The sequence below is a fragment of the Chionomys nivalis genome, chromosome 13, assembly GCF_950005125.1.
Source record: "Chionomys nivalis chromosome 13, mChiNiv1.1, whole genome shotgun sequence".
NCBI classification, from domain to species: domain Eukaryota; kingdom Metazoa; phylum Chordata; class Mammalia; order Rodentia; family Cricetidae; genus Chionomys; species Chionomys nivalis.
Window position 1 is genome coordinate 7,173,191 of NC_080098.1, and position 24,496 is coordinate 7,197,686.

Genomic DNA, 24,496 nt, shown 5'->3' on the forward strand with positions numbered 1-24,496 from the left:
CTGGACACACAGCTTTTGGGAGAGGAGAAGAGATTTCTTGGGAAAATGTAAAAGTTTCATTACACATTATAGAACTGTCCCATTTGGGCCTATTTGGCTCTATCATAAAACACATTCTGGTTTCCAAGAGGACTTCATGGGTAGCCTTCCCAAGGAAACACAAAGACACACATAAAGATGGCTGCTGTGAGTGTCTTGATAAAGCGCTTTTCTGAGACGCAGCAGCAGTGGAGGGCGCTGCTCTGAAGACTGAGCGGCAGTCAAGCTCCCCTGTGGGATGTGTCCTCCTTATCTGAGGTCATCTCAAGAGAACAAAGTCACTGTCAGAAACTCAATACACGGGACCTTTGTCATTCTTCATTTCCCCTTCTCTCCATCATGAAATGATTGGAGTATTTGTCTGCTTTTAGGCCATATGCCCTAAATTTAACTATGAAAAATTAACTGCTGGTTTAGAAAAAAGGAAACTAAAGCTGGTGCAGAAAAGGGATGCGGAAGGGTAGCATAGCCCTGGAGGAAGTGTTCCTTACTGCCCCCTGTTGGCCAGTTCCGGAGTGAGTTGGTAAGAAAGTGAGCAAGCGTGTTAAGACTTCTAGTGGAAGTGAACAGGAAGGCCAATGAGTGTTAATGTGGACAGGCACTCTGGAGACATAGGATTAGGAAGCAGCTTAGTTTTGAACACATGGTTGTCAGAGATGCTGCAAAGAGGAAGAAGGAGCATGAGTGTTGGTTAGGTGTGTCAAAGCAAGGAGAGGTGATGGGGTAGGAGGATATTCACCATGCTTCAGCCACACACTTCCAACTTGGGATGTACCTGGAAGGCCAGTTGATAAGCGAAGGTGTATCCCCTTCGGCATCTTTCTGCAGAAACCACTCATGGGTGGCCTTCCCTGTACTACCACGCACAAGAAACAAAACTTTAGAACATTGCTATCAAAATACTGGTGCCTACACCCACATCATTGTACTATAATCAAAACCCAAAGGTTGCTTTTAGTTAAGATGCTCAAGCTGGCTATGGGAAGACCTAATGTGCATGGTGCCTTTAGAGTTTGTGTTTACTTCTTGGAATTTCTTGGTCATTTGGCTCATCACAGGAAGCAAGAAGAAAAAATAAATACATCTAAGGCCACTGGAGAAAATGGGTTTTAGGATTAACGTGAGTCTGCTATAATTATAGTCAGCTCACACTTATGGGAAGTTGGAATTAAATATAAGGCAACTTAACTTCCATAAGTTTCACTGAGGCACCCAGGTAAACAGACAACTGGAAAAAGGGTTCATGCGAACGGATACACACCCAACAAAGGAAGTAAATAAAAAGAGACGTGGTGAGGGTGAACCTTTTGTCTCTTACACATTTCCCTTTTATCTTTTTTTTTTTTTTAACCAGTTACAAATATCAGTTTGTAACCTGGGTCAACAATCAGACAAATGTCTATTTAACTCCTATTTGGTATAAGGTACAGAATTTAGACTATGAGAGGCAACAGGGTAAAAAGGGACTTCAGTCTAATCATGAAAAGGTCTTGCATCCCGTTAAGATAACATCCAACATACACACTTGTCCCTTAACTAGTGAGACACGATGCAAGGCAGAACGTGCCAGAGTCATTAAGGAAAGCCTGTAATGTAAAGTAGCTACAGGAAGAAGGACCATACCACAGACTGTATTTTTTTATGATGTACAAAGAAAACATAGGAAGCCTCCTCCAAATTCATGCAGTAGCCAAGGATGAACTTGAAAGGCTGTTACTCCTGCCTCAACCTCTCAAATCCCAGGATTACAGGCATAAAACACCACTGCACAAACCAGTTTGTACTGTGCTGGGATTTGAACCTGGGCTTTATGCACACTAGATAAGCACTCTGTCAAGTGTGCTACATTCTCCAGACTTAAATTTTATTTGGGGGGCTTGAGAGTGAGCCAAAACCCGTTGTACAAAGATCACTCCACTGGGAGAGGACTGTGGCATCCCTGAAACGAGGAAGCAGTAACTCCAGACCAATGGATTGGCCTTTGGATGTGATTGGCCAGTGGAGATTGATTTCCCAGGAAGAAGAATGCCCCATCAGTAGTCAGCAAAGTCTCACACAGCTCTGGTTACAGAAGGGTGGAATTCTGTCATATCATTCAGTTTAGCCAACTGCTGATAGTCACCTGTATGGGAGACTGCTGCTTTGCACACAAGTGTGAGTACAGCAATGGCCACAATCCTAGACACAATTTACTCTGGAAATCTCACTTGCATTCCACGGCTGGTATACACTACAGGTTGGCATTTTAGGAAACGTCTTCACATTTAATTCAATAGAACTGTCCCTTTCCGGTAAGGACAGAATTAAGTGAAAACCAAAAAAGGAATAAGTTAACCTTTATTAGCAGCCAAAGTTAGTGGGATAAGGTTGGACAGCAGATATTTGGTATAGTAGAGAAGTAGACATAATTTCCCTTCTAACAGAATGGATCTGTGAGGAGCAGCAGAAAGCTCCTCTTTAGAGGATGGATATGCTTCCTAGGCTCTGCCTTGCTGTCCACAAGACATGGTGGAGAGCTGCTGACCATAGCTAAGGGGGCGAGCAGGACGAACGGCAGGCATGACACTTCGCTGCACACGTCTTGGCAGGGCAGTAACCAGAACCACGAGGAGCGGAGGCTCTGGAGGGTGTTTCAGAAGAGACAGTGAGGGAGGAACTTTCATGTCCAGCCTCTGCTCTACTGGCCTGGGTCAGCTTACTGGCCTTGTCCTTTCATCACCGAATAATGGGGCAGCTACAAGCTCACACTCAGGATAATCTGACATATGTCATCGAGCTGCTGGTATGTGCAGAATATGAAGCTACATTGCTTTGAGAAGTAGCAAAGATGAGTCAGACTATCCAACTCCTGCACTGTGGCAGGTAAGACAGAAATGGCTGTAACCCCAGCACTCCAGAGGCAAGGGTGAGTAGATCTCTGCAAGTTCTCAAGGCCAGCCTGGTCCACACAGGAAATGCTACCCTGTCTCAGGGCAGGAGTTATGGTTTGCTTGTCCCCAGGTAGCCAAGGTGAACTCTGTCCAGGACACAACCCACCCAAAGGTAAGTCTTCTAAGATCCAGCTTTGGCGCTGTTCTCCACGACATTTCTACTCTCTGGTCCGAGTCACTAAGGACACAATCTGAAAGACACAGTGCTGGCAAAGAATCGGGATGCAGGGATAAAGAGGGGATGAGTCAGCTCTGAGAGCATGTGTCAGGTTGAACAAATGGGGTGGCAGGTGATGTTCAGGCACACAGCAGCTGGGACCCCAGGCCAGAGCTTCTGCATTTCCCCTCACAGAATAACAGCTATGTGCTCCCCTCTGTGGGTGTGTTTCCCAATAAGAAAATAATAGTTGCGTAAAAGATTTAATAAGAGTTTGGGATTCAGGACTTTGGTAGGAGTAGGAATTCGTATTTCTCAAGGCTGAACAATCCACAAGATGATCCATCACACTGATATTTCTATTGCTGGAGGAAATGTACTGGCGCTTTTGTTCCCACACTCACTCTTGCCGGATCCACAGGCAACAGTTCACCTTGGGAGCAGCCTTCTTCAGATGACGTAAAACTTGAAGTTCCAAGGGTTTAGAAGCATCCAAAAAGTGGGGCTGGGCCTTACAGCCTCTGACTTCCTTAGAATATATACTCTTCATTTTCTTGACAATACAATGTGCACCAATTCCCAGGCACATGTTAGGATAAGCTAAGGACCCTCTAGCATCCATTCCTCTATCCAACCTTTAATTAAAAAACCTTCTCAATCATTCTATGGCATACTAAAAACTTCCAAAACAAATATGCATTGCCTCCAAACTGTTATTTCACTAGTAATATTTCAGACTGTTCCCTCATAAGGAAGTGACATTAAACAGTTGTCATAGGAAAATCTGAGACTAGAGTCTTCATTTTCTTGGACAGACCCATTTTTTATCTCTAAGTCAGCATCTGTTGGGTTTCTTTGTTCTGCATACAAATCATATGAAGAGGGCCAGCTGGCAAGGCAGCTTGGTAGGTAAAGGTATTTGCCACCAAGCTTGATGACCTCAGTTTGGTCACCAGGACCCACGTGGTGGAAGGAGAGCAAAGAGTCCTGCAAGTTCCTCTGAGCCCACAGAACAACCCATCACACTGTGAATGCACACACTCACATATATGCACACACACAACAAATAAAATGTAACAATGAAAATATGTACATGATTTCCTTTTATATAAATAGCTAAACAGAACACAATACGTCTACAATGAAATGCACACTTCTTGCCAAGATACGCCTCTTTAAGATACGCGGAATAGGTCTCTGTCAGTGTCAAGTACTTCAGCTCCAAGGCTGAACAAACGTCTTCAAATACCTCCTTAGGAATTTTAAAATCTAATTATCTTAGAGGCTGGTATCTAAGAGTCTGAGTCTACATGACTAAGCACCTGACAACAGGCTTGGGTTATAAAACATCAGCACCTAATATGATTCCCTCAGGAGCATCACTGTCACATGTGAGGGAGCAGATGTTTGCCACCACGTCCCAGAGAAAGTGACAAAAAAATCAGACATGTGTATGTTCACTTATGTGTGTGTACATATGTATCTATGTGTCACACACAACTGTTCCCCCAGAATAAATTTGCTTGACTCCATGTTCCCAGCCCTTCTCAGCCCACCCATAAAGCTGTTGCTTGTTTGAATTGAAGAGGGTATTTAGGAATCCACCCAGACATTCAGGCTGACTCTTTAAGCCAGGTATTTAAGTAAACAAAAAGTGTTTTTAACATGGAAAGCGATTTCTGTTCAACTTAAATTTAGAAACAAACACATATTCTGTCCTGCCATCTGACTTCTGGGATTTGTTTTTGACTTATTTGATCTTCCCACACAGGAGCTGTTCTTGTGTTTGGCTGGTTTTTTCATCTGGGTTTTTTTCTCAGTTGTGATTCCTCTTACTGAATACATATTTATATAGCAATGCCTTACTGGTCTTTCAGTGTTTATCAATCAATCAGACTCTGTACCATAAACAAAGACCTGCTACCGTGATTCTTCCTGCCTTGTGATTCTAGGCATAAGTCACCAAAACCACCCCCAACAAACTTAAGTCTTGGGCATAATCAAAAAGCAAATAAAAAGATAACTTAGGTTGGGTCAGAAACACAGCAAGAGTCCTGCATGGTCGCTTCTTTGTAAGTGACCTCATGACACCTGCTTAGTTTGCTTGAAGGAGAATTTAAGGCAATGACAGAGGAGAGAGGAAAGATAAGGGAGTATGGCCGGCTTCTAGCTCTGGTGGAAGCCTTACAAAGGCTCTCTACAGTGAGTGGAGAACCGCAGAGACCTGTGACTGCCGGGGGCAAAACAAGCTCTCAGGGCTTACCTGGCTCGGGCCTCCGTGGGCAGAGGTGGGTCACTGGGGTGGCTCGGGGAGGCTGGCTGCTGCAGTGGTAAGCTGGACATTTGCTTTGGTGACCGTGGCACTTCAGGGAAGGAGGTGCCTCGCTCAGAAAAGAAGGCAGGCGAACCATCTTCTGCCAGCGAGGGCTCTCGGCCTCGCCGTTGGTTCTCCAAGTTGAGCAGCTGTTCCTGGTCAGACATGTTGCTCCCCAGAGGGGCACAGTCCTGGGACTCTACCAAGCTGGTCCTGGGCCCTAGCTCTGCCCTGGAGTGCAAGGAACTGGTACCCTTGCTTGGTTCTTCCTGTTTGTCACCTTTTCCTCGTCTCTCACCTGCATCTGTGTCCTTCCGAGACTTGGCATATCGAGACAAGTATTCGGAGTCAGCTTCGGGGTCCAGAGTCAGCCCGTACTTTTCGGCCAGCTGTCGCCTCCTCTCTGCTTTGTACCGTGCAATCCTTTCTGCTTTGGACTCCAGACTGTGGACGTCCATGGAGCCCGAAATATGTATGCCCGAAGTTTCTGTGCAGTATTTAGATGGAGTTTGCTTTTCCAAGGAAGACCCAGGAGTGTCTTCCTCTTCATTAGATCTCCCTACAAGAAGACGACAGGATAAAACATAGGAGGCCAAACAAAGACAGTCATGTAACACACAGAGCACTCCACGTTGCATGGCTCACCAAGGGCCCAGTCTGAAGCTCCCCTCTCCCCTAGGCTGGCTGAGGGAAGGAGCTTGGGTTCTTACCACACTTCATCTGTCCCCCACACTCTCCCAGGCTCCTTTAGCCTCACATTTATTTCCCTTTATTTTATGTGTTCTTTCTGAGTTTAACATTTCTTATGAGGCCAAAGGGCAAGTTCAGATTCTTCTAGAAAAGACAGCAGACACCGGAGCCTCTGTTGATTTAACAGGAGATGGGCTGTGGCTCACAGTGACCAGAGTGGTCCCTGCACTTTGAGATGTGATTTTTCCTAATTGCCCACCCTCACACAAACACACACACACACACACACATCAAAACATTGACTTATTTAGGAGAGCATTTGAGACCTTTCAGTCACTTGCTAGGCTGTGAAATTAATTTCTACATCACTCTAAGTAATCTGACTCATTCATCATTTGGAGATTTCTTCATCTGTTTTTTTAAGTCCACATGAATGAAACACATGCCTATGTTTTCAAGTTTCCAATGACTTCTTTTTAATTATAATAAGATTAACCAGAACTTACTCTGGAGGTTGGTATGAAATGGAAAAGGAATTCTTTTCCTCATCTTCTGGCTAGCTCAATTCCTAACATCTAAACAAAGAATTCTTTTGTGGTTGTGCATGCCGTTAGCACCAGCACACGGCCGAAGCAGGAGGACAGCGAGTTTAAGCCAGCATGGGTTACATAACTTATGTCTAAAATCAAGCCTTATTTTCTTCACTATATTTGGTGGTTAAATTAAATGTTATAGGGATGAAGACATTATGTATGCAAGGGTTTGTTTCTGGGTATCGATTCTGGGCATAGATTCTTGACTTCATATTGTTCTCTATTAAAAGCCACCAGTACCAGCAAACTGTGGCATCATGCTATGAGATCAGGAGCCCTCTCTGAGGAGGAAACAGGAAACAATAGCTAGAAAAGCAGCACCTCAGAGCCTGAGCATGGACCGGGCTGCAAAGCTGTTCCCTCTGAGGTCAGGTGGGTTAACTAACGCCCAAACAGTGACTGGGCATGCACAAGGAAAGCCAAGTCATACTCAGCATATTAAAATCAGTATGCACTACATTTACACACCTGGAAACACACCTGAGAGTAGTAACTGCAACCACCCAAGGCCCAACTTTGCTTTTTGCTTTCCCTGCTCCAAGAATCCATCCCCTTTGTAGGCGTCTAGGTATTTAGCACAGCCTACGATGCACATTGCTGGATCTTTCCTTTACAGACAGACATTTACCAATTGTCTTTAATAACGGATTCTGTGCTGAGTCATGAGGTATGGAGAAATGGGCACCATGCTTGTCTCTGATGGGTCCGTATCTAGAGGGGCCCGATGGCCAGAATGCTTAAGAAACCACAAACACACACACACACACACACACACAAATATACTGCTGTTGGCTGTGGTGGTTAATGTGCAGCATCAATTTGATTAGATTTGGTGTCGTTTTTACAGAGGTTTAACTAGGAGCCTGATGTGTGTAGCACTAAAAAGGTGAGAAAGAAGAAGGCAGGGGAGGGGAGAGCAGCATCAGCATCCACCCGATTCCTGACTGTCAGTGTATGCGACCAGCGGCTTCTAGCTCCCCCGCCATGCCTTCCGTCATGATCGTCTGTGTCCCTGCGAATTGTGAGCCAAGGTAAGCTTCCCTTCCGCTAGCTCCTTGGGCTGTCATTTTTATCCCGGTGTCGGGAATCCCATCCTCCTGCCCCACCAGATCAGGCAGGCGAAGGTGTGGCATGACAAGCACCCTCCTAACACGGTTGCTCACTCACCAGTGTGAGGGCTGGCAGGGTCTGTGGCGCGCATGTATCTGGGTGTGTCTTCCTCCAGCAGGCGATGAGTCACCAGCCCTGTGCAACTCTGCAACAGGATGGGCTGGGGGTCATTTTCTATTCCTTCTAAGCGCCTGGCAATTCTTTCTTTCCTGCACAATAGAGCAGAGAAGACACAGTGAGTGTGGAAAATAAGGCTAAGAGCACATTAGACCCTGCGGGGTGAAGGTCTCTACCTACCAGCGGCGTGACACAAACATGTTACCTTTTCATCTCTAAGAAGTCTTTTCTCTTTGGTTCGAAGATTTTTCTTAATTCTGCAACTACAACAGAGCAGAAAAGAACAAGAACAGGGTGGTGTTTAGTGGCTCTGTACTTGCTTCATTCATTCACACCAGAGGAGACTCGAGGATCCCTTCTCAGCTCCCACATAACGCCGCCAGCTTCCTGCTCCCTCGGACTTTGTGTTCAAGTAAGAAGAGAGACACTAAACAGGTAAGTGTGTGTACACAAATCCCTGCCCCCATACACACATACCATATTTTGGGCTAACATGTAAACTCATACAGGCTAAGACAGTATCGCTCAGAATCACAGGAAGCTTAACCTACATGGCCTCTTTAGTAAAGCTGTTTGTAAAACTGTTTTGCTTGTCAGGAATTTTAGTATCTATTTTAAATTTTGTTATGTTTACTCACATATCTGAAGCTTTTATCTTGGAAAACATTTGCAAAGTACACGCCATGAGCTCCCCCCCATAAGGTCTCCTGCAAGCTCCCAGCATCACACACAGCCACTCTACTTCACCCTGTCATTTAATCTGTAAGCATCTGTCAGTACACAACTATGTTTCCTTTAACCACAGTGAAATCAGGTCCCAAGACTTTGCTAGAGCTTAGCTGAAAGGAAGTGGTAACATCTGCTTCCACCCTCTAATCTAGGAGGATGGTGTGACTCTTCTAGGGTTACTGGAGAACCAGGAAAAATGCTCTGGTGTGACATTGACTGCAGGGCAGATGAGATGACAAGCAATTGCTTCTTTGGAGAAATAGCCAAAGTTGGCAGATAAAGGCGCTTAATCTGTCTCCATCTTCACTATATCAGTTCTTAAGAGTGCCCAAAGACAAGGAGCTAGCAGAAAAAGAGGGAGGGGCCCAGGGACACCAGGGCAGGAAAAGGGGTTATTGGAACAGGGGAGGACCTCCAGGACAGAAAGAGGACCTAACAGGACATGGGGAGTAGCACCAGAATGGAAAGAGGGGCTATCAGGACATTGGGAGGAGCTAGCAGGACAGAAGGAGGGGCTAACAGGACATTGGGAGGAGCTAGAAGGACAGAAGGAGGGGCTATCAGGATTGGGGGGAGCTAGCAGGACAGAAGGAGGGGCTAACAGGACATGGGAGGAGCTAGAAGGACAGAAGGAGGGGCTAACAGGACATGGGAGGAGCTAGAAGGACAGAAGGAGGGGCTATCAGGACATTGGGGGGAGCTAGCAGGACAGAAGGAGGGACTAACAGGACATGTGAGGAGCTAGCAGGACAGAAGGAGGGGCTATCAGGACATGTGAGGAGCTAGAAGGACAGAAGGAGGGGCTAACAGGACATGTGAGGAGCTAGCAGGACAGAAGGAGGGGCTATCAGGACATGTGAGGAGCTAGAAGGACAGAAGGAGGGGCTATCAGGACATGGGGGGAGCTAGCAGGACAGAAGGAGGGGCTAACAGGACATGGGAGGAGCTAGCAGGACAGAAGGAGGGGCTAACAGGACATGGGAGGAGCTAGCGGGACAGAAGGAGGGGCTAACAGGACATGGGAGGAGTTAGCAGGGAAGGAAGGAGTGGCTAACAGGACATGTGAGGAGCTAGCAGGAAAGGAAGGAGACTGATAGTTTAGGGTCAACATTTTCAAAGCCAAACTCAGAAGAAATACAATAAAGAGGCAATTAAGACACGGCAGCTAATGAATTAGTAACTAATGTTGCTCTGCTAGTGATTGAACATGGCTTCTCTGTTACTGGGCTAATAGTCACTTCAATTTCTGTTGTTGCTTTTTAAGTGGCCATTTTAACAATGAGTCAAACTGCATATACATACATGTGATTTTCATAATGGTCTTTGTACTCAGAAACTGAAGCCAGGTGTTTATTTTTAAGTGACACTTGCCTTAAAACTTTTGCAGATAGGAATAGAGGTACGGCCCTGCAGTTGAGAGCACTGGCTGCTCTTGTAGAAGACCCAGGCTCACAACCATCAATCACTCCAGCTCCTAGGGTTCTGATGCCCTCTCTGCAGGCATGAGGCACACACATGGTGCACATACAAACATGCAGGAAAACACTCAAGGCACATATGAAAAAAAAACTAGGCACACATATGATGCATATTCACACATGCAAGAAAAACCTAATCTAACCGTAATCCTTTAAACAGTTTTTATGTGATCTCAGACACAGAAGCTCGCCAAGGCACCCTTGTGTCATGCTAACGCTTTACTCTTTTATTTGATTCCCTTTTCCCTTTCTGTGGATACTTTCATTATACTCCTAAGCCACTTAAGAGCAAGCTGCAGTATATATCTTTATCTTAAGATCTGTCAATGTGAATTCACTAAAAACATAATAAAAATGTTTCCTAAAGTTAGAGCCAACATCCATAATTCAATTGACTGGATATTGTGCCATAACTGAAACTTCTAACTGCCACATGCCCCATACGCTAGTCAAAACACAAAACACAGTCCAGACATTAGCAGCCATGGATGCTCTAGTTTCCATGAAAGGAAAACTTTCTTCTATTTGTTTTCAGATGCATTGATTTTAATTAAACTAAATTATTCATTTTACAGCTACTGCCATGAGTTCTTTTGAGGAATTCTGAATGGTCCCTCTGCATCCATGAGTCTTTTGCCATTTCTAATAAGAGTTCATGGGTCAGTCGAGGCTGTGGCCTAGGTGGCCAGTGGGATGAGGAATGCAGGGCCACAGGGCCATGGACAATAATTAAAATATCGGTAGACTCAGTTGCAGTCACTAAACCGACAGAAAACATCAGCAGAGGGCTGACATCTTAGGAGTTTAGAAACAGGAATCTGCTTAGTACATGTGGCTCAAGACTTCAGTTTCGAAAAACTGGACTTATTTTCATAATCAACATATGAATTTTGGAATAAAATCGGTCAGTAAGTTTTTATCAAAGTTGTCACAGTTGAAATTACAGTATGTGTTTTCAGGAACCAGTAGCTCTCTTTGCCTCCTGACCACACTGCTGCTCACTGACGTAGTTACCCAATGGAGGTAGGGAGGCTTCTGCTGATGGGGCATTAGATCCCTGTCTGATCAGACAATTCTTGTCAGCTACAGTGGAACCCAATTGTTCCCTTTTACAGGTAGTTTTGATCATAGTCCTAGATGTTAAACATAGTTTTGTCTCAGATGAAACTGAGTTGTCTGTCCTGTACAAAGACTCCTAACAGCTTAAAGGAATATTTCATCTCATGCTGAAGCACACAGCCATCCTTTACAGCCCAGTTCTGCCATGAACACATCTAGTCATCCACTTTCCTGAACACTCAGACTGTGATCTCGCACGTGGGCCACTTCCTCCCTTGGCAGTGGTATCCATAATAGCCAGCCCTACTCCCACAGCGACAGGCTCTTGTACTTAGCTCTGTTCTCAAAGTATGGGCACAGTCTTCAGTTTTTCAAGAGTTAGGCTCCACGTTCACACCGCTCTCAGTGTGGCATACTGGTCATCTCTTGCTATGCCCAAGCTATAAATTAAATGTGATCATATGTATACATGCACAGTGAAGAAAGGCGCACACAGGGTCAGTGCTGTCCTGGTTTCAGATGCCAACCGTGAGTCCTGGGGCACGTTTCCTCCCATGGGGCGCTGGTGCTATAATGCTCACCACTCTTCATATAAAATTTTATCTATGTCCTTGTAAGTCGAGCATGTATTTCACCAGCAATTGTACTGAAACATGCTCTGCCACAGGCTAAGCCTGGAGCTCTTCCAAGTGCCCATCCTCAGGAGAGTCTGTCTGGGCATATCGTCTGCTTAGCTCCCACCTTGTTTGTGTGTCTTTGAAACTGGATTTAGTTCCTATTAAAAGAAAATATCTTCTGATCTAATTTCTTTTATAATTTTTACCCCTTTCAGAGCAGAGGGGAGGGGGAAACCCATAAAAACCTGTTCTTTCCTCAGCCTGCGTTTTCTAAAGGAAGAGCTCCACTACTCTGTTTGGATGCAGATCCAAGTGATCATTCCTTACACTGCAGTTGCTGTTGGGAAGTAATGATCAGGCAATGCTTAAATCCTATCAGAGGCAAAAGCAGAGGGAGGCAGTTTAGAGCAGGCGCAAGAGGCCAATGCAAGTGCACCTCTTGCCGATGGGAAGCGTAACCCAGAAAAGATAACTGTGGAAGCCGCTCAGATGGCTCGGTGGGTCATAGTTCAGTCCCCAGGACCCACATGGGGTGGCAGGAAAGAGCTAAACTCACTTTGATTCCCAAATGCACTCTCTGGAACATACCATACCAATACACACTTACACAAATGAATAAGTGTAATAAAATATTTTAAAACTTCAAAAGATAATGGATATAGTGTCCATCCGCTCTGTTGCCTACAAGATAAGCCATACCAGTGATGTCTTTAATCCTAGCACTTGGGAGGCAAAGGCAGGTGGATCTCTATGAGTTCAAGGACAGCCAGGGTTATATAGTGAGACCCTGTTTCAGATAAGCAAACAAATAAACAAACAAATGAATGAAGCTGCAAAGCTATTGAGTATAAATCCCAATCCCGAATGTCAGGAAGAAGCAGGTTAAGTGAACAGCCCTGGGGGAAGGGGAAGGGGCTGATGGAGGAGGATGGGTGCCTAGGAGACCAGCTGCCTTTAGAATTAGTTTGAATGTTTTAAAAAAACATTTTAATTTTATAATTTTTAATTAAATTTTTTAATATAATACATTTTAAACATTTCCCCTCCCCCAGCTCTTTCCTGATCCTCCCCACTTCCCTACCCACCCGACTTAATGTTCTTTCTCTCTTTTCTAAAACAGGTGAATATTTTACCTGCATGTATGTATGTACACCATGTTGATGCCTGATGCCTACATAGGTCAGAAGAGGGTGCTGGAGCCCGAGGAACTGGAGCTATAGACAGCTGTGAATCACCAAACCCAGGTCCTCTGCCAGGACAAGTGCTCTGGCTTTTGCTGAGCCAGCTCTCTAGCTACCTAACAGACAGAGTTTTCCCTGTTCCCAGTCTCCCCTTCACCAGCACTGGGATTTTAGGCTTCGGCCACCAAGCCTGGATCATGTGGTGCTGGGGATCAAAGCCATTTCCTGCATGCTAGTCAAACACTCTGCCAACTGAGCTATTCCCAGCCCCTTTAGGAAGGCTAAAGACCAAGAGTATGGACTCTGTGCTCTTTCTCCTCTTCACTCAGCCTCCAGAAGCCACTGGTGAGAAGAATAAACCCCAGAAGGATGGGGGATGTGCAAAGTTCAGGAAACTCTCTAAACTGCAACTGTTCTTGGGAGGAAGGGACGTGGAAGAGACCACAGGCTGAAGGCAAGTGAGAATCCACCCGCACCCGTGCCACAGGGAGTTGTGCCCAGGCAGTGTCAAGCCCCTTAAAGGAACTCTTACCTTTAGGGAGTGCAGCTAAACACTTGGCATCAAGGCCTCTCCTGTGGTTGGCAGGCTCTTCTTTATCGTCAAAGCAAAACTCTTTCTGAAAGCTGAAAGTTATCCCATTAATATAGCATTAAACCAAGATGTAGAATATTGAACACTAAGCATAAAAACAAAACTAAGTATGTGTTTTATACTGGTGACTTTTCATTTATCTACATTTATGTTAACATGATAATTTGTGTATATGTGTTCAACTATGTAATTACACTGGCATCACTGGTGTGTGTGGTGGAAAAAAGACAGTCAGACCTCTATTCAGACTGGCAACAGCCTCTTGATCCCAGAACAGCTGAGCATGCTAGGTGTACACACCCACCCTTCCTGGGCTACCATGTCTTCCTCAGAAGGCCAGCAGCTTGGTGAGGAAGTCTGGATTCTTTTTCCAGTGATAAATTATGTTAATATTTCATGCGCCTTTAAACTACTAAACAGCAGTATGGGCAAAAGGCAGGAAATTCCCATGAAAACTTGTCATAAATACAAGAGGAAGTGAAAGGGAACGCTAGTAAGGAATGGGGTGTGACCTAGCTCTTCCCTGTAATACTGACCCCAGCTACAATTCTCCTATCTTCACAAGACTCCATGCCCGCAAACATGGAGGCGTCTAAATGCCTGGTCCCTGGCCTGCCTGCTTTGCAGTTGTTGCTGTGGTTTGAATATTTCCACCAGGGCTGACGTCTTGCTAATTACCAAAAGGTAAATGAGGAGACAAGGAAGGTGAAAGCCTGCTTTCTTTGCCGGTGTCTAGCAGCCTGTATTTCTTGCATGCATGCAGACCGTATAGCACTAGCACATCTGATAAATGGTGCACTGCCAGTTAGGCTACTGCAGTCAGTTCACATGAAATAATAGCAATGGCGTCCCATTGAGTCAAGGTCACCAAGGTGTTTGACTTCCAGTTTATACTTTTCCTATCCTTGAATAAATAATGTCTCCCTCCTCTCTCCTTGCCCTTATCTTTCCCTATTTATTAGCTTTATTACATTTAAGATAATCTGATAGGGAAAGGTTAGGGAATAAGCACAAGGTGCCATTAAAACATGCTACACACATGAACCATCGGTGACTCAAATAATACAGTTGTGCTTTTGTTAATCATTATCTCGAACCACAGTTCTAATTCATTGCATAATTAGATGAGCATGGAATATAGCAGAGACTTTCCTGTGTAGTGTGTTTATAAGATCCATTCTCCAATACCGAACGCAGATTCAGACAACTCATTACTACAATGTGAAGGAAGCAAGTCCTTGTAGCCAAGTGTGAGAGCCTCTATAGAGTAGGGACAAGAGCATCTGTGGGGAAAGGCGGCTGGCACTGGGTCTGGTTCCGCTTAGCACAACGATGTATATGTTGAGTGAGACCTACGCCCCAAGTGTATCAGGGATGACTCTGGACCTGCGCTTAGTGATGTCTGTGCCATGGGCAGTGACCTCCAGGGAGGGACCCAGTGCACCCACCTCATGTGGCTCACTCTTTCACTTGTAGTGTCTTACATCAGCAATGTGCAAAGGGTCCGGGCACAGTAGGTAAATTAGATTGGCACTCATAATGCTCCGAGGGCAAGGAACTTGACAACAAGGACTCACAAGTGGGTGGATGCAGGGAGGGAAGCAAGAAAGGAAGAAGGGTGGGAGGAAAAAAAGGCAGGAGGGACAAGGCTAAGCTTTTTTTAAAAAAAAAAAATCAAAAGCTCCCTGATAAAGAGTTTGAAAAGAGGTCAGTGAAAAAGAAAGCTAACACTCCTAAGATGGCAATTAGCTACAAATGACAAGCATACATTCTATTCCCAAACTGGGTCCCAGAAACAGCGTGGTGTATAGAAGAGTCGCTGATGCTGGGAACACTGTTAACTCAGCTGCTTTACACAGAAAGAGAGACAGGCAGGCACACACACACACACACACACACACACAAACACACACCATGTTTTGGAACTGAACCTGGTACTTCAAACAGTCTAGGTAGGAACTATACCACTAAATCAGGCCACCAGCTCTTGATATAACTAAATAACACCCTGGGCAAAAAAACCTACTGCCAAACAAACCTATAGGTTGGAAATCTAAGAGCCCTGGGAGGCTGGGCATGAAGTTCCCTGGGAAGCATTTGTCTAGCATGTGTGAGGCCCTGGCTTCTATTCCCAGCTCTTCCTGTTTCCAGGAAAGAAGGGGGAATTTAAGGGTTTATCTTAAAAGCCATTGTGTATCTCCAAAGCATAACAGTTCTTGAACAGAGGCCACGTTACCTGTCAGCTTTTCTTTGATGTGGGAATCCAATGAAGCTTAAGTTTTTCTTGTTGAAATCTAAGGAAAAGGAAATAGCACAATGTTAAAATAATTACATAGTCACTTAAGAACATTCAAGAGAAGACAACCTTCAAACTCCCCTTGAACTTGTAATTTAGGTAAAAAGGACATCATTAACAAAAAAAAAAACTTTTGAAAATCAAACTCGACACAGAAATCATACACATAAGTCCTGGTTTGCTTTCTTCCCTTCTCAAGAGGCCCCTGCATAGCTCACAGGTTAAATAAATATTCTGACATTCTTCGAAGCCATTTCAACTTGTTATGGAAAAAAATAATTTGAAACAATTAAATACCAAGTAACAGTTATATACTGAGGAGGGGGGAAAGAGAAAATAATTAAGTAATTTGGGTCAAAATAAGCAGAGATAATGAGGTCATGTGCCTGGAAGATCAGAGATTCCTTTAGAGAAGGTGGGGAGGTACAGGGCGCTGAAGAGCAACAGGTGCCTTGGCTGTGTCCTTTCTGCTTTTGTTAAAAGCAACAACTATACATATACGCAGTGTGCCGGTATGTGTGCAGAGGTCTCAGGGCAAGGTGCAGGAGACACATGTGTATTGTGTGTAAGTATGCATTGGCCACAGCACACAGTGGGGGTTAGAGAACGACCTTCAGCAGTTGGCTCTCTCCTTCTACCATGTAATGTCCTTGGAACTGAACCCAAGTCATTGCATTTGGCGACAAGTGCTGCCTACTGAGCAACCCCACTGGACAGACTCATTTGTTTTTGAAGCTAGAATATATGATGTAAAGACAGCTGGTAACAATTCCATACAGGAAAATCACACATCCAGGGTGAACGTGTTAATGAAAACCAGGCAGAGACAGGATGTATATGGGGTCACAGCTAGCAATCTGCATTACAGCTTCAGGCACAGAGACCAAACTCAAGCAGACCCCAGACAGAAACTCCTTCCCCCTAGCAAGGACCTTTGTAGTTTACTAGTTAGAATCAGAGCCTGAGGGGGCGGGGGTAAAGGTACAAGATATAGCAGATGCCAATACTTCTTTATCCTTCAAAACATATCTCAAGTTCTAAAAACTGGAAGTTAGGACCAACAGGGAGGCATAGTGAAATTAAGAGTATAAAGTCAACTAGGCATCCAATTTTTATTCTTTTTTATTTATTTTTATTTTTTTCTTTCTTTCCTTCCTTCCTTCCTTCCTTCCTTCCTTCCTTCCTTTCTTTCTTTCTTTCTTTCATTATTAAAGATTTCTGCCTCTTCCCTGCCACCACCTCCCATTTCCCCCCCCTCCCCCAATCAAGTCTTCCTCCCTCCTCAGCCCAAAGAGCAATCAGGTTTCCCTGCCCTGTGGGAGGTCCAAGGACCACCCACCTCCATCCAGGTCTATTAAGGTGAGCATCCAAACTCACACAAGCATCCAGTCATAACTATACAAAGAAAGATAATTCCGATTAAAAAAAAAGAAAGAAAGAAAGAAAAACTAACAGATGTTATAAAAGGAAGTTCCTGGATTGTTCCAGTCTTGTCCAGCAGAGCACTTGTGCTATGAAATATTCAGGGTAGCTAATGGCTGGGTTTCAGAGCAGCGTTTAGATACCCACAGCATTCACTTTTGTTCCAACACCACATACATGACAGCACTCCAGCAATCAGACGGAAAGCATTTCTTTCTCTGGGCTGGGAAAGAAGCCACTGGAAAGATAGTATTTTCTCCAAACTGTCTCACATGAAGAGTTAAGAAAGAGAGACTCACCCACCACTGCCTGCTGGAAGGAAACTCGCATGTAAGACTGTCGTTTCAGAAAATATCCATAATTTAATCCAAAGTTTGGAATTTAATTAGCAATTTTGTCATATGAAAGCTTTCATGGTTTAGCAATAGAAAGGAAAAAGACATTTTCAGCAATTACAAGTGTAGCTAGGGACTCCGATAGCTAAAGCATCCTTTTAGACAGTCAGCTAGATGATTAGCTGGATGCTGAGAATATTAGCTTCCACAGCAAAGACATTAGAAAATGGATACAGAAATGTATTTTCCATATTCCCATCTTACCTTGTTTCTCGGAGAATCTGAAGGCTCCCAGGCAGCTAGAAAGCCCTGGGTTTCTGAACATGGCTGCAGGGGAATACTGGGCACCACCAGCCCAATTTGACAGCTAATTCTTAACCAGCAATGGCCTTGGGCCGCTCTAAGCAAAATTGGGTTGCAAATTTCCAGAGTGCAGGGCTAGAATGAGCGACCAGGCACACGTGTCTTTGAGCTTACAGTGCACACAAAGCAAAAGGCTGCAACAAATCAAACTCCTTCGTCAGATAAGAACAGAAATTAGAGCTGGAGATGCTGTAGCAGACAGGATTCCAGAGAGGGCATTTCAGATTATGCCACAGCAAGGCCTTGGGGAATCACAGAGAATGCTTTGCCCAAGAAGATAACGCTGAGACTATCATGCCAGTGTCGAAAAGAACTAGCCTAAAACAAAATAGCACCAAAGAAGAAAACCCCAGAGAGGGACCCAACATGTTGGGGCGCGGCGAGTTGCCTAAGTGTTCCCAGGCTGCCCCAAGCTTGGCTTTGGTTGAGATAAATAAAATATTTCACTTAACCTGGAGCCAAAAATTCATACTTTAAGAGTTAAGATTTATAAGCAACATATGAGCAAAACTGTGGAGAAAGAAAAGGCAGATACTACCAGGAGAGTCAACCATTTTAATCTGAGACAGAAGCTGTCAAGCTTTAGTGATAAGATTGCTGCCTGCGCTGCTCCATCTGCAGCCTGTAACTGGGGGGCTCAAGGCCGGATAATAAATTTGGAAGAACAATAGACAATAATTAGAGATGGACTGTTTCCTCCCTACAAAGAGACATTAAAGAAACCCACAGGAAACAGGCTCCATTACAGGCTAAGGAAACTGAGCTAAGAAGGAAACCTGCTTCCAGGAGAGAACTGGTAGCTATGGAGTCATAAGATCAATAGGGAGGGGAGTCAAGGTCATTATTTAGCCCAACTCTATGCAGTGGCAGGGACCCTGAGTTTGTCGGCCTTTGTATCTTTGATCCTGAACATTTGTTTGTATCTAACCGGCATATAATAGGTCTGCAGTAAATATCTGCAGAGTGACTGCATGAAATAATGGAATAGTCTTTTCTGAAAGCTAAAAGATACTTTGGGCTTTAGGTTTAGATCACCAAACCAGATCATCTTAGATACAGATATAGCTGAAAATGAAGAACCAATGGATCGACAGATGGATGGATGGATGGCTGGCTGGATGGATGGATGGATGGATGGATGAACGATCATGTTACTCTTTGAAGCAAAAGATACTCTACACTCTCAGATATAGGAACACTTGTCTGCTAGCTGGTAGCAGTGTTTAGGGAGGTTATGGGATATTTGAGGAAGGAAGTACGGCTGGCAGGGGTGGGTCACTGGGATAGACCTGTGGGGGTTACTGTCCAAGCGCTCTGCCTCTTAGTGCCCTGAGACGTGAGGGGTCTCAGGTGTACAATCCACAGCAATAGATCTCACTGTGCTTTCCTGACGAGATGAACTGTACGCTCTTAAGCTGAGAGCCGATCTAAACACTTCTCCTTGCTGCTTCTGTCAGGTGTCTTACCCTATGCCAAGAGGAGCTAAGACAATGTGAGACTGTAGGACACCACCAGTCAGCAGCCTTTTGTGCTTCCTCTACCTGCTCAGTTACCTCTTGCTCATCCAGGAAGAATGTGGTAGATAAAATTGTCAAAAATAAAACCTAAACAAACAAATGAACGAACCTTGGAGGAACAGTAAGGTACTGAAATACAGTTCCCTTTGGGGAAAACTGCCGAATATTCATCTCCTGGGCAGAGGATGGATGTCACATGACCTCTGCAGAGTGTGGGAACAAGACAGATGAAGGGAATTGGAAGAGTTACTACAACTGTTGGCCTTGCCCGAGAACCCCAAAACAAAGCAAATGTCATGGAAGAAAAAAAGAAAAAGTTCTTTTATAACCATGAAACAATGGTTATAAAATGTAATCTTCTCCTAATCTGTAGGAAACCAAGTGAGATCAAATAATCCTACATTTCATGTCAATAGAAAGCGTCCATGAGAGACTGGAAGGACGGCCCATTGGGTAAGGGTACTTGTGACAAAGGGCAGAGGGACAGCACAACACGGCTCACTGTTGTAGCTCTGACTCCAGGGGCCCTTGCAATGCAAGAGACAACTGTCCTTATAGAGGCCCTCTCACAAAGAAGAATGTGCAAACCAGGGCAACCAGGAGGGAGCCTACCAGCGGCCGAAGTGGTTAAAGGCCACTCCTTTTGTAATGATGTGAAGACCTGCAGCCTTCATGTCCTCACCTCTGTGCTTAGTGCTTGCAGGCGTTGGACCCCGTGTCCTCCCAAAGCCTGCCAGGGAGGGCCTGTTATGACTCCACTGCAGATGAGAAAGCTGACGTTTCCTAGGAGGAGACAGAGTCTATTCATGACAGCCAGTGAGGGCATGCGCAGACCAAAGAGACTTCCTCCAAGTTCACCTTGGTATTATCAGTGAGTTAACTGGGCTCCTGGACAGGAAACACTGAGTGAGGGGTGGGTGAGCCACAGGATGGAAGTTCCCTGGATAACTCATGGGTTGTCTTCCAAAGAATCTCCCAGTCAACTGTTCATCTGTCACATAACCCTGAGAGGAGCCTTGTGAGGGTCTTTAGAAGGGAGTGTTTATAGGTATGATCTCCGAAGAGTCTCCTGTGGGGGGTTTGACTCAAGATGGCAGTGGTCATGTCCAACCCAGAGGAAATAACTATGCAACAGATGTGTGTGTGTGTCCATGAATGGGCTACTTAGAAAATCTCTCCCCTTCAATTTTACCTTTTTCAGCCCCTCCCACCCTCTGAGATGGTCTCGAGTATCTCAGGCTGACTTCAGACTCCACTCTGTAGCCCAAGGTTGAACTTGAACTCCCAAGCGAGTGCTGAGATTACAGGCAGGGAATCTCACACAGAACATCTAGTTTATACAATTTTAGGGGTTGACCCCAGGGCTTCATGCATGCTAGGCAGGCATACTGCCAACCGACATCCATCCCTGCTCCTGTAAAATGTATTTCTAAAGGCAGAACAGCATTCTCTGGCTAGCCTGAAGACAGCAAGCGAGGGGAGCAATAGTGAGGTCAGTGATAGGTGAGAGTTCATGTGTCCTCACTCTCAGCCTCATTCTCAGCTGACCCCCACACGGCAACTCTGTGGAGATTTGGTGCACAGTACTTCTGTGACAGCCTTGGGTGCCATCCGCACCTCCCATTGGTGCACATAACTTCTGTGCGAGCCTTGGGTGCCACTCCACACATCCCAATGAAGACGGAAACTCTCCCACTCTTCTTGGGAAACTGAGCTGAACAGAAATGACAAAGCAGAATGGCACAGACAGCTATCCAGATACACACTACCGTGAGCTAGTGACAATTTCTAAGATCAAGATGCGCCACAGAAACTGTTTTACCGAAAGCTCACGTACACTTCTAAAGATGGTGGAAGTTCCAAGGCTGAATATACGGTTTCATTGCTCCATGAAGGAGTGTGCTGTATGCCAGAACGACCAATCCTCTGGTGGACTTTATTTATGTGCTGAGTGGGAAGGCTTGACGCCCAGTGGGCCCTCTCCCTCCCCTCTCATCACACCCTCTCTGCATTCCTCACTCCTTCCCCCACTGTGGGCTCCCTGGAGGCTCTGTGGTTCCTGCTTCACAGCAATATTTTGGACAAGTCTGCAAATAAAATTTTACCTTCCATCATGCCATAAGGTAATTTAAAACAGGCTGTGTGTGCAGGGATGAAAGGGCAGAAATACTTTCAACAACAAGATATATTACAACTTGCAGCTACCTCTCTATCAGATATGTTGAAAGGAAACCATGCCTTTATACATCAGAATTCCTTTTCTGAGGCAAAGACTTCCTGACATCTTCTTAAAGAGTCATTAATGCCTTTGAAATAAAACTTCAAATGAAAAATGTCAACAGTTGTCATGAAAAAATTAATCATAAAACTTTCAAGTTGAATTAGGGTTTCTTATTAATGATTCTTTGGAAGAAAGTCCAGGTTCCCTCAGCAAATGGGCCAGGGATTCTCAAAGTAACAACAGAGGACCAAAGAGAGGCTCATGTTTAAAACGTGCATTGGTGCAGCTCACCAATGCATGATCTTGCCCAGGCTGCACAAGACGCTAGGAAGGCTTGGCAGCCAGTATCCCAGCGTGAACTGACGGACACTGAAATGTGCATACAATGGAACATTGGTGCCCTCAGAAGCAATGGTGTTCTGACACGTTCAATAAGAGGGAAACCAAGGTTGCTACACTAACTGAGATGAACCAGCCAAATATTGTGTGGCTCCATTTATCTGAGGTCCCTACAATAGTCAAATACAGAGTCAAGGAGGGAGGAGTTCCAGGAAGAGGAGCTGAGGCCTCAGGCATGTCCAGAGTGTTCAGAGAGTGGCACTAAGAACATGTGTGATCCATGTGAAGCATCAACCCACAAAGGTTCTGAAATGAACTTGGCCAACAGAGTCCCAGGGTTTACTGTGCACAATATACAGCACCTCTGGAAATACTGTGGGGTTGGCATGTAGCAGCTTCACTGAGAAAGTGCTCTCCTGCAGCAGGAGAGTCGGCACTATCTCAGTCACCAAAAGAAGCAGAGGCTTCTCCCATAATCCCTCCCCTCAGTACTCACTGGTGGATGGTTTTTATGTGGACAGATGCAAGGAAACACCAATCGCTAGGATGGTTTGTGAGTCTCCCAATCCAGCTGGTGGCATGGTACCTGGTGGCTCACATGAGTTCTAGAGCTATATGAGAATGACCAGGAGGAGTTTTGACTATTCCTGGTGGCTCACATGAGTTCTAGAGCTATATATGAGAATGACCAGGAGGAGCTTTGACTATTCCTGGGACCTCTGAAGGGCATCTTAAGAACAACAGTGGCAATGATCCACCTCCAATGCTTTTCACTGGTGTCATTAATCGGTACCCAATACACACTCCTGGCTCTCAGAGGGTCCATTTGCTAACTAGTGGAGGAACACCGGCGAGAGATGAATGCGCCTTTGCTTAGGTGTCACTGGCACCAGAAAGACAGATTGGGTACCCATGGGAAGATAGTACAGGAAAATGGAAGACACAGTCCTCACTGGGTTGGAATGGCTAGATAAACAAGTGAGTTCAATGCCTCAAAGTCACACACTTGTTAAGCCTAAAAGCCTCACCAATCTCGTGGGATTATACCGGGCTCCAGAGTTGAAACATCAGTGTAAAAGCCATGTGATGTCCAACTCGAAGACATGGGGTTAGACGGGGAACACTTCCTGGAAAAAGTGCTGCTAAGTGAGTGTATCTAGGAGGGAGAAAATAGTGGTAGGTGGGTGGGGAAGAGCTGTTGGGTGTGCCAGGAACTTCGGCTGGGAGGAGAACCTGGGAGCAAAGGTGTAAATGGATCCTGTCAGACTAATGAGATGAGGGAAGGAAGGCAACGACGGGCACTCTCTGAAAACCCCAGAGACACCTCTGAAGTTCAGCAGGAGAAAAACAGTGAAGCGTAGATTCTCATCAGATGTTGACACTGAGCTAAAATATATCATGCTGTCCTTTCAGACAGGGAGAAAATACCTAGGAACCCAGCATTTCTTCACATGTGGCTTTGGGGTCTATAAACAGTGGGATGGAAAGGCATAGGAAAAAATATATTATCTATCTGGCTGTGCTTTCATTAACCACCCCCTCTTTCATTTCTTTCTTTCTTCCCGTATCAGTCATATGTTTATATTCTCTTTCTGTCTCCTCCTTTTCTCTTTTCTCCCTCTCATTGCAATCCTCCACAGATATTCACAACCTGGTCCATGGTCTTGGCTTCCATCACCGCATATAACCCAATAGCCACCATATCACTGGCCCTCTGAGGCTTGTGAAGCAAAGGGTTGCCCGGGATGTACAGAGGATTCAGTGTTGTGAGATTATAGTGTGAATGGGAACTGGTGTTCCGTTACCTGCAGAACTTCCCAGTTCAGTTAGCATCTCATCCCAGTTGGAATACAGCTCAGTGGAAGAGAGAATGCTTAGCATGCATAAGGTCTGGTTCCATCTCCAGTACTGCTTTGCTCTTATACCTATTGACCTTCCTGACTTCTGCAGTGTGCACAGTCAGTTCTCCATGTTCTTGAACCAAAAATGTAGTTAAACCTATTGAATACTTACAGATGTTTTTGTCATTACTACTTGTACTGACTAGTCTTATGTCACCTTGACACAACTAGAGTTATCTGAAAGGAGGGGACCTCAATTGAGAAAAAAACTTGTTCATAAGATCCAGCCAAAAGGCATTATCTTAATTAGCAACTGATGGGGGAGGGGAGAGGGCCCAGCCCATTGTGGTGGTGCTGTCTCTGGGCTGGTGGTCCTAGGTTCTATCAGAAAGCAGCCTGAGCAAGCCAGGGGAAGCAAGCCAGTAAGCAGCATCCCTCCATGGCCTCTGCATCAGCTCCTGACTCCAGGATTCTGCCCTGTTTGAATTCCATTCCTGACATCTTCAGTGATGAGCAATGATGAGGAAATGTAAGCCAAATAAACCCTTTCCTCCTC

General features: G+C 45.1%; 1 protein-coding gene across 5 annotated transcripts in view; it reads right to left on the reverse strand.

Moving 5' to 3' along the window:
- Svil (supervillin) overlaps positions 1-24,496 on the reverse strand; it is a 206,732-nt gene that overhangs the window by 66,920 nt on the left and 115,316 nt on the right. For 3 of the 5 annotated variants that reach the window (XM_057787276.1, XM_057787279.1, XM_057787275.1), the window contains 6 exons: positions 15,843-15,900; positions 13,547-13,638; positions 8,156-8,213; positions 7,891-8,042; positions 5,390-5,999; positions 815-895 (listed from right to left, as the gene is read on the reverse strand). In XM_057787276.1, the coding sequence (XP_057643259.1) occupies positions 815-895; positions 5,390-5,999; positions 7,891-8,042; positions 8,156-8,163 (851 nt within the window). In that variant the 5' untranslated portion in view covers positions 8,164-8,213; positions 13,547-13,638; positions 15,843-15,900. The remainder of the gene's footprint in view (positions 1-814; positions 896-5,389; positions 6,000-7,890; positions 8,043-8,155; positions 8,214-13,546; positions 13,639-15,842; positions 15,901-24,496) is intronic. The other 2 variants (XM_057787278.1, XM_057787277.1) reach the window with 1 other exon arrangement.